General features: G+C 43.4%; 1 protein-coding gene across 3 annotated transcripts in view; it reads left to right on the top strand.

Annotated features, from left to right (window-relative positions):
- The window catches only part of TRAF3 (TNF receptor associated factor 3), a 722,485-nt gene that overhangs the window by 632,873 nt on the left and 76,670 nt on the right, over positions 1 to 12,942 (top strand). For all 3 annotated transcript variants that reach the window (XM_085626329.1, XM_085626331.1, XM_085626330.1), the window contains one exon: positions 4,229 to 4,321. In XM_085626329.1, the coding sequence (XP_085482455.1) occupies positions 4,229 to 4,321 (93 nt within the window). The remainder of the gene's footprint in view (positions 1 to 4,228; positions 4,322 to 12,942) is intronic.

The raw sequence follows: 12,942 nt of genomic DNA, 5'->3' as shown, positions 1-12,942 counted from the left end.
ATGGACCCCCCTAGGAACACCACAAATGAGGTAATAACCTCGCAAGCAATCATAGCTTGACAGTATTGACAAGGATGTTAAATTTAATCCTGTGTCAAGCCGGTATGAAATAGCAAATAATCAAGATTCATCCATATGTACATACAGAATGTCGTTTTCCCATATCTCGTATAAACCAAGTAAACGTAATGGTGGCCACAATAACTGTTTTCTAGAAAGAACGATGCAAAGTAGGCGGAAAAATGGGGCACTATACTAACCACATCCGCAGCATTATTCAAACTAGTGTTATTCCCATACTCAAAACTCCAAGGACCTACACGTAACACCACAAGAAGTAGTAATTTCATGAAAAGTTCAACAATGATTTGCAAGTTACTCAAGTTGCACCATGTGCGATGTGAATATCTCATCCCGCTCGGTTTATTGCTCTGCATTCTGGGAAATGTAATTTTCAATTTACAGTGGGAATAGCCACACTGTAAATGTGAGAATACTGAGATGAAAAGCCTGGATAAGCTGCTGACACCTAACAAGGAAAAACATAAGAGCTCTGTTGCTTTGAATAGGTAAGAATGTGATTGCCCCCCGCAGGCTAATGAAGCTAAAGTATTGGTCTAGGTTTGCATAAATATGCCCTGTATATTTTCCCACTTCCCTTTAGTAGCTCACTCACCAGGGTAAAAGTTAATTTAGCTAGAAATAGCGACAGCAGCACCTTTTCTGTAGTCAAGGGTTCTTTCACCACCACTTTTTGTGAATCCTTGTGCCCTTTCTCTAGGTGGGCTTGAACGACTGCTTGAGATGCCTTTTTAGTCCGGCTTTGAATGCCCTGTGCCGCTGCTGACACTTCTATCACTTCCCCAGCTCCTAGAATTTAATTGTAGTTAATAAGGAAGGAGGCCTTCAAGAGACTGAGTAAAAGATGGAGGAAGGAAGGTGGAGAGAAAGTGGTCAGAGCAGGAGCAGAGCGATAGAGAAGAGAAGTAGAGAAAGAACGGATGAATGGAAGGAGAGAAATAAAGCAAGGAGTGGAAGGTAGTGGGGCTAGTTTTGGTTCCCAGTCCAGCCCTACCGCATATGACAGTAGTATCCCCCTCAAAGTATTGTTTAAGCGGTGTATTGATAGGCCATAAAGCCATGGAAGCAGGCAATCTCCAAACCTCTAGTAAGCACTGGCCACTGGGTTAACTCTATAACCTGGTTCTGGGCTGGAAGTTGGAGGTGTCCAGAAGTTCTACACACCTTATTAAACATAAACCCAAGGAAAACGTTTTGTGTCAGTTTTTAAAAACAACGTTGAAGATAGGCTTTGTTCGTATTTTGCTCAAGCTATTGATTTCAACCACTCTCTTTTTAGCAATAAATTGTTCTTGTTTTGTTCGGGCATTAGTTGCATCTAGCTTTTTTATCCTGCTCCTGCCTTCACCTGATCTATTAAAAATATGTAACTATCGTGAGATTTAGAAAATATGGATTTTCACATTGTGCTGTTTTAATCATGGAAAGATGTAAAACTGCAAAATTTGCACTTAAGTATATATTATTTTTTGGGGGTGAGGGGTCTGAGAAATCTATAATATCAACAGGAGAGGGAGGGATAATCACTCTTATTCCCCCTTATGTATAAGTTCAGTAACAACAAAAGAGTGAGGAGAGAGGGAGAGTCAGCACAAGGAATACCTCTTATTTAAAAGAACCCTCACTCACCAACCTAGTTGGTGACATGCTTCATCATTGGGTTCCCAACAGAGTGGCCGAATGCCTCCCTGGTGTGCTACGACGCCTGAATTACAGCGGAGCAGTTATTTGTGGTGTAGTGTCAGTGCAGTGGTGAAATAGTGCAAGTTAAAAGATGCCGTTGTTTATTCCCAGAATAATTTTAATGGTGGAAAACCAGGTATCATTAAAAACTAGTGAGACAGATGCTAGCTGTCTGGCTAAATTGACCAGGCGCATCCAAATTAGACTAGGTGTGGTTGGTGGTCAACATGTTTCAGCTTAAGAAGTGCAATTTGCAAAGCATTCGTCAGGACCAGACCTCCACGGCGGTATGCGCACGCTAAGGCGCACCCTAACCTGTGAAGGAATGTAAATGGTAAACTGACGGTTTTACCACGGGGGCCTTCTGGAATTCCAAAAAGCCTATGGACAGTGAAATGTCAACTGACATCACGTCATGGGTCCAGGTGGGGGCTTGAGCCGCTAATGGGATTTCCAAAGCGCTCTCACCCGCACACTACCTATCGGTGACAATCCCCGGACCCGGATGTTGAGAAATCTACATGAAAATATCAGACCTGCCAACTCGCACAGTGCCACCATGTGACTCACAATACCTGCCCCTTCCCACAGTCTCCCCGTGAAACTTTGGCACAAAAGGTGAGCTGAAAACCCCTTCACAGAAAGGGTTTCCATCTCGTGTTTCGAGTCCCAACCCAGCTGATGCCCATTATGGGGTGTAATACTCCCGAAGATACTGGGACAGGCATAGAAGCTTTTGTTTTATTTGTTTTTAGTGGAGGGGATTGGGTGGGTAAAAGTAACTCAGGCTGCACTCTGCAGTAAGCCCTCCGTCTACCAAGGGCCCTGCCCCCTCTTCGCACACCGTGATTTGTTTTTAGAAGTTGGCATGGATAGCTGTTTTGTAGTGTCCAGCTTAAGATTATTTCTTGCAAAGTTCCCAAGCTACTGTGGCTCTCCACCTGGTACCAATTGTTGGATTCTGCAGTATGCCTTTCGACCAAGTTGATCATCTGCATTTGTAGGCAGTGCTATGTGCTTATCGTCCACTGTTTGCCCTCACTTCTTCCAAAAGCTGGGAGGAAGACACAAAGACAGCACGAGAACGTGGGACTGGAATAACTAATGAGTCATTTTGTAGTTCTGACGCAGTGAGCAGTTTTGTGATTGGATGCCTCCAGTGCAGACATCCATTTACTTAGCTGCTCACTTATCCCACTTGCATAGATGCTACAGAACAGTCGGACTATGCACTCGCTCTCACGCTTTAGAAAGGGTCAGATATCATCAGATAATGTGCAGAGGGGCGAGATTACCCAAAGGACTGTACAGCATGACGCCACATACTGCTTGAGTTAGTGTAATTTAGATAATTGGAATCAGCCATTACAAGGGGCTCCCCCCACCCCTGACCTCCACCACTGCACCAGCTGTTATCCACTGCTGTTTTAGCTAAAAACAAGTGGTGCTGATACACCAATAAAAGGAACACCAGATGTGCTATTACAACCCATGTGTACCCCGATATCCATAATCAGTCCTTAGCATTAATGGAAAATGACTTTCTCCCAGCACACCTCACCAGGCACACATGCAAAGTGTCTGTAAGACTGAGCAAAAGTATGTCTGAAAGACACGCATTATGTTAGGATCAGGCAGCCAAGCGCTTCAAATGTTCTAATGGGCAGGTGCCTTGCTGCCTGAGTAAAGCTTGCCATGCCTAAGATTTCACAGCCCTGAGGGCATGACCTCATCATCCCAGCAAAGTCCTCTGAAGTCCTTCCCCTCATGAAGAGAGGGAGCATCACTGATAGAATTATACTTGAGCGCTACATGTTTAAACCCTAAAGTGCTCTTGGATGACTGTCTATCAGTGATGCGTTGTCACAGAGTGGGGTGGGGTCAGCAACTCTCATTGACCGCTTCCCACTCTGTGACGAGTTAGGGATGGTCCTCCTCCCATTGGCTGACCTACAACAAGGTCAGCCAATGAGAGGAGGTGGTGGGATCTTCCGTCCACCCCTTTCTTCCCTGAACCCTCCTGCCACCCGATGCCACTGCCTCAGCCCGCTGAGTCTTTCTTGAATGTTGTGTGCATGCATGTATCTGTGCATGAATGTATGTGTATGCTGTGAATGAGTGTGTGTGTGTACCCTATATCACACCCACAATGTGTGCTGATGGGTGTGAGCGATTCCTCCATCCCACAGATATTCAAATCCCTTACGTAGAGTGGACGTGGGAGCTCTGAAGGGTTATTGCAGGTTCTGCAGGAGCCTATTGTGCATGCTAGTGAGCTCTGTAACATGCCTGGATCTGCCCGTGCTAAACGTAGATGATGTGTTGTACGTTTAAACCTAGTATTTTCATTATGCATGCTGCTTTCTCCGAATGTGCAGTGCTGGCTACTTCTCCAGTGGGACACTCTTTATTTTTCAAGTGTATTTCACTGGGTTAAACATTCTCATTTGTTTCCATTTCCCAGGGGACAAATCAGCAAATTAAAACACACGAAGCAAGCTCAGCAGTGCAACATGTTAACCTAATGAAGGAGTGGAGTAATTCCCTTGAAACGAAGGTAATGCATCCTGATTACAAATCATGGAATGAAAACACTGGGTAAAACAGAAGCCACTTTTATTCTCCAGTCAGTGAAATGTGGCAGTTGTGCTTTTGTGTTTAGTCTCTGCCTGAAGGATTGTACCACTTGGCATATAAATTTCAGAAGTGTGTACTTAATTTTTTGTTTGAGTGCTAACGTGAGGTGTAAGGTGGGGAGATCTGAAAAATGTGCTTCATGGAAACGCCTCCGTTTAGACTTTATCACAATATGTCAGTAATGCTCACACACCCCTCCAGCGCCCCATTCTGTCTCCCGCTACAGATGCGTTGATTTTCTCAGGGGGTCAAATGGCAGGATATGTTTGAGGCGCTAAATTGGAAGAAAGCTGTTCTGAAATAAGAGGCGTGTTATTATCATTTTATGTTTTTGCTTCTGCACTGCTTGAAAGCAGTGGGGCGATGCTCCCTGGAGACCACTGATGTTGCACACCTTTCCTCAGAGATGGTGAGGAGAGCTGTTGTACCCATAACCAAAGACAGACTCTGCATGCTGAACATGGGATGATGTTGTTTTTTTCTCCTTGCTTATGGTACATGGTATTTGTTGAAGTGGCAGTACACCACCATTTCTCCAAGGGAAGGTGGTCATTTGCTCTCCGTTGGCAGAAATAAAGAGTACTGTGATGTCACTTCTCGCTTGTAATATATTAATACAAATGTATATTGGCATAGTTTTCTTGTTATAAGTGCACTCTGACTTTATACAAGCCTGTAATAAGAAAATGCAATTCTCTAGCTACATATTTTCGCCATGGTGATATTCAGCTTACGTCTGGATTTCTCTACCACCCCCCGATCCACAGCCCCTCTCCATGCTTTGTGTGCTATTACCTCTGAAGAGATCACCTCAGCCAGGCGTACTAGTCTTGCTATAGCTGTGAGGCCTGCCTGCATTTTCTCCAAGAGGCCCCTCCTTCCTATTGTTGCCAGGTCATTCCCTCCCAGGTGGGCCACCACCGCATCCGGTCTGCCACCATGCTCCAGAGCTACCCGCACTTCGGGTAGCAGCTGGTCCCATTTCATCCCTGGTCGCCACAGCCAGATTACCTCTGTGTCCGAACTAGAAAAATTTGGCAGTAGGGGAAACCATGCGCAAGACAGTGAAGTCCGTCTTTCAATACAAATTAACAAGAACAAAAGTGCTCAAGATTAACATACAACCACTGCCAATAGTTGTAAAACAGATCGACAAAGTCCACCCTAGATACAAAACAATAAATAGAAATCTGAGCAACAGTTGTAAATGTAAAGTTTCATATAAATTCACAACTCTCCAATAGGTAAGATTTCTTTCATTTCTTTTAATATTCCATTTTCATATGTTCTTCAGTAAAAGGAGTTCTTGTTGGATGCTTTTCAACCACAGGGTAACCACAAGATTGCCAACACGTGTTTCGTCAGGCAAGTATGCCAATCGACTTCATCAGGGCTAAAACAAACCTAGAGTAGCCTTAATATCACATAACTCACCCTATGTACATGTAGTATATACAGAACCATTGTACTATCTACAAAGCATCATCAGTAAAAGAGAAACAGAACTCACTATTTAACCACAAATTAATTTGTTATTTAAAAGGAAAGCAGAAAGAAGGAATTTAAGATAAGTAAATACAGACATGCTCAAGAAAATATCAACGTGCTCTCAGTAAGTCAAAGTGCACCTAAAGAGAAAAAGAAAAGAAAAGAAAAAATAAAAAAATATATAAAACCAAAAAACAGAACCCACTATTCACGACACCACAATGTGAGTAAGAAATACCCTATACACTTACCAAAACATGTGAGAAAAAAATTCCTTAAATAGTTCATCCCATAAACTATAAATTCAAACAAGTAGCATTCCTGCAGAAAAAGAACAAGTACTTAAGCTATTAAAGCAGACAATATAAATTATATAGAACACTATCATGATATCATCAATCATCAAACAAAGATTAATTTTTTAATTCATAAACTGAAGAAATGATGAACTAAGTGAAGATAAGCAACCAATCGAATCTACACGTCAAAAATAAAAAATAAAAAGCCAGAGCCTGCAAAGACCTAAATATGTCTATAAACAAAGAAGAGGCTACAAAACAATATTAAATAAACCCGCAAATAGCGAGTATAAAGGAGAGAGATAAAAATACGATTAAAGGGAGAACTCAGATTCAGAACTTAGTGAATAGGCGGGTTGGGGGATTGTCTGGCAGACGGGTGGGCAATGCTAAAGTCCTGGATAGAGCACTGACTCGGAGAACCGAGATAATGTATTCGAGAATTATTGTAATACTGTTTTTGATGTGGAATGAAACTGCAGGTACTTGTGGAATGATCCTCACTGTATGCAATGTCACAGATTGTTATATATGTTGTGGAAAAAACAATAAAGTTATTTAAAAAAAAAAAACGATTAAAGACATTAGTCAAATGTCAAGAGGCCTAACACAGAAAATAATTATAAACATGACAAATAATGTAAACAGTAAAGTGCCATGTGTCATATCACCTAAAAGCAATGTCATAAACGCTGCGTATTTTTTAATAACAAATATTACAGAAGGAAAACTTGTATATACTCCTAATGTAAAAGGAAAATTCACACATAAGAAGAATATCACAAACAATGGGCCAACTAAATGTTAAAGATGACAAAAATTTAGTAAAACGTACATAGTTGCGCAGATAAGACAGACTACCAAGTAAGAGTACTGACGGCCACTACGTTTACAAAATAAGATCGAATCATAATATTGCAGAAAAAGTGAAAGTGGACCATGACTAAGCCACAAGATTAATGCGGAGAAATCAAAAATTCTTGGAAGGAACGGCACAGTTTAAAGTTAAAGGTAAGATCATATTACCTAAAGAAGAAGAAGAAGTCCCCGCATCACAGTCAGCATTTTGATAGGTCATATAAAACACCAATACGATTTCAAAAGATCTCGGTCATGGTACACTGAGTCCAAACCTATAATGAAAAAAATATAACAGAGTTGCTCATATCGCTCAACCCAAGTGATAAGTAATATATCAAAACCTCAATACTGGATGTCAGCTTAAATAGTCTCAAAGTACCCTAGTTAGGAAGCCGACAACAAAGCCTATTTTCTTTAAATATAAGCAAAACCCTCCGGACTATTCTTAGTAAAATACCTTAACAGTCGTAATGACGACCTGCAGCATGTGTTATCCATCGGCGTCTAGCATCAGTGCCATATTGGAGTGTCCTTATATAAGAACAAGAAAGGCATAAACACTGAAAACGGACGAAGTATAACACTAGAACGTAACCCTCGTAATCAGTGAAGTGTTAACGCATATAGTAAAAGTCTGACCCAAAAGCGACAATACCGGCCAACATCACGCAACATAATATGGCCGCCAATACCAACAAGTAGTCAGCACGAATTTCATAAAACAAGAAGTAAACCAATCAGGAAACGCAAACAAATAAGAAAATAGGTCTACCCCAATCCAACCATAATAACGATCGGCAAACACGCACCTCAAAATAAATTACAATGTGACACACAAATGTTAACATATACAAAAAAATCATTGCGCCACATATGTATCACCAAACATAAATACCGTGATAATACAAAAAAGTAAAAAAAATAATAAATCAGAAAAAAGAAACCTATCTTAAAGGACGGGTAAATCGCTCAACTAACAAAGTCATAATTCACGTAAGCTAAGAAAAGCGTAGCCGTTCATAAAACTAACCAATATATTGGGTTAGCAGGACAAATAATCACCACATAGTATACAATTTATTGAATAGAAACACGTGTGGGCAATCTTGTGGTTACCCTGTGGTTGAAAAGCATCCAACAAGAACTCCTTTTACTGAAGAATATATGAAAATGGAATATTAAAAGAAATGAAAGAAATTTTACCTATTGGAGAGTTGTGAATTTATATGAAACTTTACATTTACAACTGTTGCTCAGATTTCTATTTATTGTTTTACTTCTGTGTCCGGAATCCAGATTCCACCAAATTCGCATCTGGCCGCCGTCCACCGTTGCACCAGCGTTATGTATGATTGACCCACAATCCAAACCTTCTTGTGCCGCTCGGCCGAACGGTATCGGTTCTCTGTCTTAGGGGCCAGGGTGTTGTCCAGCATCATCTTTAACCCGGGTCCACCCATGCCCATGCCTCTTCCGTCATCGGGGTCATCCCCTGGCCCGCATCCGCGAAAGCTCTCGGAATCTATCCCACTGATAACGAAAAATGGCATCTGCAATTGAGTTGTCTACCCCCGGAATGTGCGGTGCCCTAAGCGTGATGTGTTCTTTTTACTGGCAGTCGACTAGTTTCCGCAGCAGGTTGACCATTGTTCCTGTATTGATTGCCTGCACTACTGCATGGTTGTCTGACCATAGAATTCTTTGTCTGTTGGCCCATATGTGGAAAGTCACCACATTGCGGGATAACTCCAGTAGGGAGATGTTGGCCGTGACTCCTGTCTTTTTCCAGCTTGCGAGCCATGCCCCTGCCGTCCATGCTCTTCCTAGGATGGCCCCGAAGCCGTAGCCTCCGTCCGAGTCCGTGTAAAGCTCAAGTTGGTTAGCCTGCACTCATGGCTCTCGCCACATGAGAGTGCTATTGAAATTGGTCAGGAAAGCCTTGCACTGGCCCAAGTCCTCTTTCACTCCGTGTCAGGCGAACCCTGTGGTGTTTCTGTGTGATGCCCTTAGTTATCCCGGCTAGGCGTCTGGCGAAGGGGCACCCCGCGGGGACTACTCTAGTGGCGAAATTCCACTTTCCCAGCATCTGCTGTATCTCGCCTAGCGTTGCCTTCTTTTGTTGTCTCAACCTGCCAATGATATGCCTTAGCTCCGCCACCTTCTCGGGCGGCAGTCTGCATGTCCCGGCCATGGAGTCCAGCTCTATCCCAAGGAAGGACAGTCTTGTGGTTGGGCCCTCTGTCTTGTCCTGAGCTAGGGGGCCCCCAATTCCTGAGCCAAGTCTATGAAACAGCGGAGGAGGTTTGCACACTCCCCTATGCCTGCCCCACCGATAAAGAGGAAGTAATGCAAGTAGTTGACCCTCCCCCCCCCCGCCGAGAAGGAAGTTCCTAGCTCCCACTCCAAGAACCCCAGCCGCACACCAATTCGCCCCCTGATTAGGGGGGGCTGTAGGCTACCTTAGGGCCCCCATTTTCGCGGGCTTCCTTGACGGGGGGGGGGGGGGGATGTGGTGAGGTCTTCCCGCCTCCGTGCGGCGTTTGCCCCGGGTCTCTAGGCAGTTGCAGGGTGACTTACCAATGGATGTTCATTTTCCTGACTGAAATGCTGGGCCCATTAGAATGGTTGTGAATGCAGGGATGGTGGTCTATAAGGGATGGCAGACCTTCATCCTTGCATTGCATGGTTCCTTCGTTTTCCTTTATTTGATGAGTACATATGTTAATGGAAATGTATATTTGTACCAACTAGTTACATAAGCTAATGACACCCTGTCTGTGTTTAATGGTCACCTGTGAAGATAGCGGAAAGTCATTTGTTTCTACCCTTTGTGAGTGTCATGTATGCCCTTAGAAGGAGACCTTTAACACACCCGGGATCACCTTTATCTGAAGGATATCTAGTTTCCAGCATATGCACTTCTCCATCACACCGGTCCACTTCTCAACTTGTAGTCCCTTTCCTATTCATAATGACTGCTTTGAATCACCGGGAATCCCAAGACACTCAACGGCATTACCAAAATAGCTAACCGCATCATATGTCTCTGATGGCGTCCCAGGGATGAGGGCTGAGGCACAGCCAAGCTGTCAGCAGCGTCTCTCTCCCTGACTGCGACGACACGCTCAATAAATTGATCTAGCACTGTAATGATGAATTTACACGACAGGCAGGAAGAAAACGCTCTGCAAGCTATTTCCTGTTTCAGGCCCCTGATTCATTTTAGAGGATTCATTCAAGGTCGTTGGCATGCGTAACGATGATTAATGTGTACTTTTAAAGGGCCTTGTCTAGTCAATCATCTTACAGTGTTAGGGTGCGACACCGCCATCATAGACCTTCCTTGTCAAATTTGTCTTGTGAGGGGTGCCCTAGCTATTCAGATAGACCACTTCATAGCAGCATCGTATTGGGAAGGCGGACGGTCGGGAGAATGAGCAATCGACCGGTGCCTAAGTGTCACCCGTGGCCCAGTTTTTGTTAAGAGCTTTTGTCAACCGGCCCACAGAGTCTTACTGTCTTCCCTGCCACTGTAATATGGGGCCAGGCACGGTCAACGGCGCTCCTCCGTTAAAGCATAGGAGTGTTACCCCACTGCTTTGTAAGCAGTCCAAAAAGGTAAAAATAAAATGATAATAACACTATGTTATTTTATTTTTCAGTACTGACTGAGTCAGGGCAGGGCTGTGCTATCCTGCAGCAGCCAGCAGGGAGGAGGAGTGGTAGCCACCATAATGCACATGATGGTTTGGCCGACCATCTTAGGACGGCCAAACCGTCAGGCGCACTTAGCATTTCTCCACACGGCTGTGTTGCACAGCCGGATGGAGAACAGTCCCAGGCTCAGAGGCACTGTCTGAGTGGTCATCCAGGCCGCTTAGACCAACCAGGACACTGATGTCATGCTGGTAATACTGATACTATTACCAGCATGACAACTGCGTCGTCATTGGCTTAGGGGAGTCTGAGAGCCTGTGTGCTGCTTGGAGTCAGGAAAGCGAAGAGGATGGAGGAGAGGCAGCGGCAGTACACAAGCAAGTGATCTTACCTTTTTTTTCCACCCCCCCCCCCTACATGCTACCCAACCACTTCTGGTCCCTAGCAGCCATCACTGGGCGGGTGATGTGCCTGCATCGCCATCATCACCTCAGCTTACCTGGAGCAGCAGCAGCTCTGTGCTTTTCTTCACCCGACCCCTGCCAGGCCATTGCCTTGAGGCTATAGTTGAGTGGGGATGTGGGGGGAAGGGGGGTAAAATTACGTGAATCGGCCTAGCTGCAGGCCTGTTGTTGGTGCCTCGACTCCAGACACTTTCAGGCCTTAGTGGAGGGGGGGGTGTATGTTTGCGTAGGCCTCGCTGTGAGGCACGCACTTTTCCCAGTGAGGAAAATTGAGAGCATGTAATGTTAGGGTCGGAGCTGCCGAATTTGAAACTATGGGAATAGGTTTGAGTCCCAATCTCAGCTCAACATCCTGTGATTCTGGGCAAATTACTTAATTGCCAATGGCCTAAAATATAAGTGAATTTGATATTCTGTAATGTGAATGGTGCTCATTTAATCGCTCGTCTTGGGCCGAGTTCACTCTATATAGCAGTTAAAAAAAAAAAAAAAAAACCTGGTTGATCATGTTTTAGGAGCCTGCAAAGGCTAAAATATAATAAGAAAATAGGATTCTTTATACCATAATAAAAACGTCTGTATTCCTTCTTAACATGGATTTTCTGCCTTTTTTTTAGGTTTAACTATCAGTCGGGGATCATTTAAGCAGCTTTAGACCACATTTTAACCTGCTTTCACCGTACATTTGCTGTTTAAAGTACATAACGATCAGAGGAGAAAATCTTTAGGTGATTTTCCTAATTTTCGTACTGGCCAGGACATTAACATACCAGTAATGCCAGTTAAAGAAACGCCCAGGTGGCAAACATAGCCAGATCAGGAGTTGTTTATTTCAGCTAGCTCTCTTCTGGTTTTCACTAATGTTTCTAGTGCTTTGAGGTTTAAAATACATAATTTATCAAACATTTGTGTAAAAATTAGCCCAATGAGACTAGCCAAATGTGAACGGGCGTGATCTGGGAATGTGGGTCACTTTTTTCGGGGGTGCCCGGGCCGAATTTTGAACCCAATCTGACCCTGCTTCATAGATATCTAAAGTACACAGATCCTTCCCCCCCCCCCCCCCCCCCTTAGTGCACCATAGAAGCCTTTGTTACTTCCCTTGGCCACAATAAGAAACGTATGTTGTACATACGGACCCTCAACGTGGTTATTGCAGCAAGTGGGACATATCTTTCAATTTGAGAAGCGAATAATAATTGTGGAAACAGGCTTCTTAAATATTGCAGGTTTATTTTGAATGTGAAAAAAGTGCCTGTTAACCTGTTCTAAAGCTCAGCTGGCGTCTCAATGATTTGTATTAATTCACTACACCTAACCATCCCTTGGCGTTCAATGTCAAATAGGGCATTAATGTGATTGTAGCACCTCCCACAATATTGTAGGAGATTTAAGGTGGAAACTGTGCTATTTCGAAAAAATCTCGAACTATAAAGCTACTTTTATCTTAGATTTTACTCTTGTGCTGCAAATTAATTTCCTGTTGTAAACATAATTAAAAGTTCTTAATTGTTTCTATGTGAATCAGACACTCTGATGTACCTGATTCAGTTCCCACACCATCGCTTTTGTTTATTAAGCCTCGTAGAATACTTCCCCTTCTAAAACCACTTTAGGAATTGAATATGTCTTGCATATAAATTATCTACCAATCAGTCGGCATGTGTTCAGATTATGGTAAAGATATGAGGTATACTCAAAAATATTTCTGGATTTTGATGAACTGTGTTACTTTTATATTGTGTGTTGTATGTTCATCACAGCCGGCAAAA

Source organism: Triturus cristatus, chromosome 9 (assembly GCF_964204655.1).
Source record: "Triturus cristatus chromosome 9, aTriCri1.1, whole genome shotgun sequence".
Lineage (NCBI taxonomy): Eukaryota > Metazoa > Chordata > Amphibia > Caudata > Salamandridae > Triturus > Triturus cristatus.
This window is presented reverse-complemented; position numbering and strand designations above follow the sequence as displayed.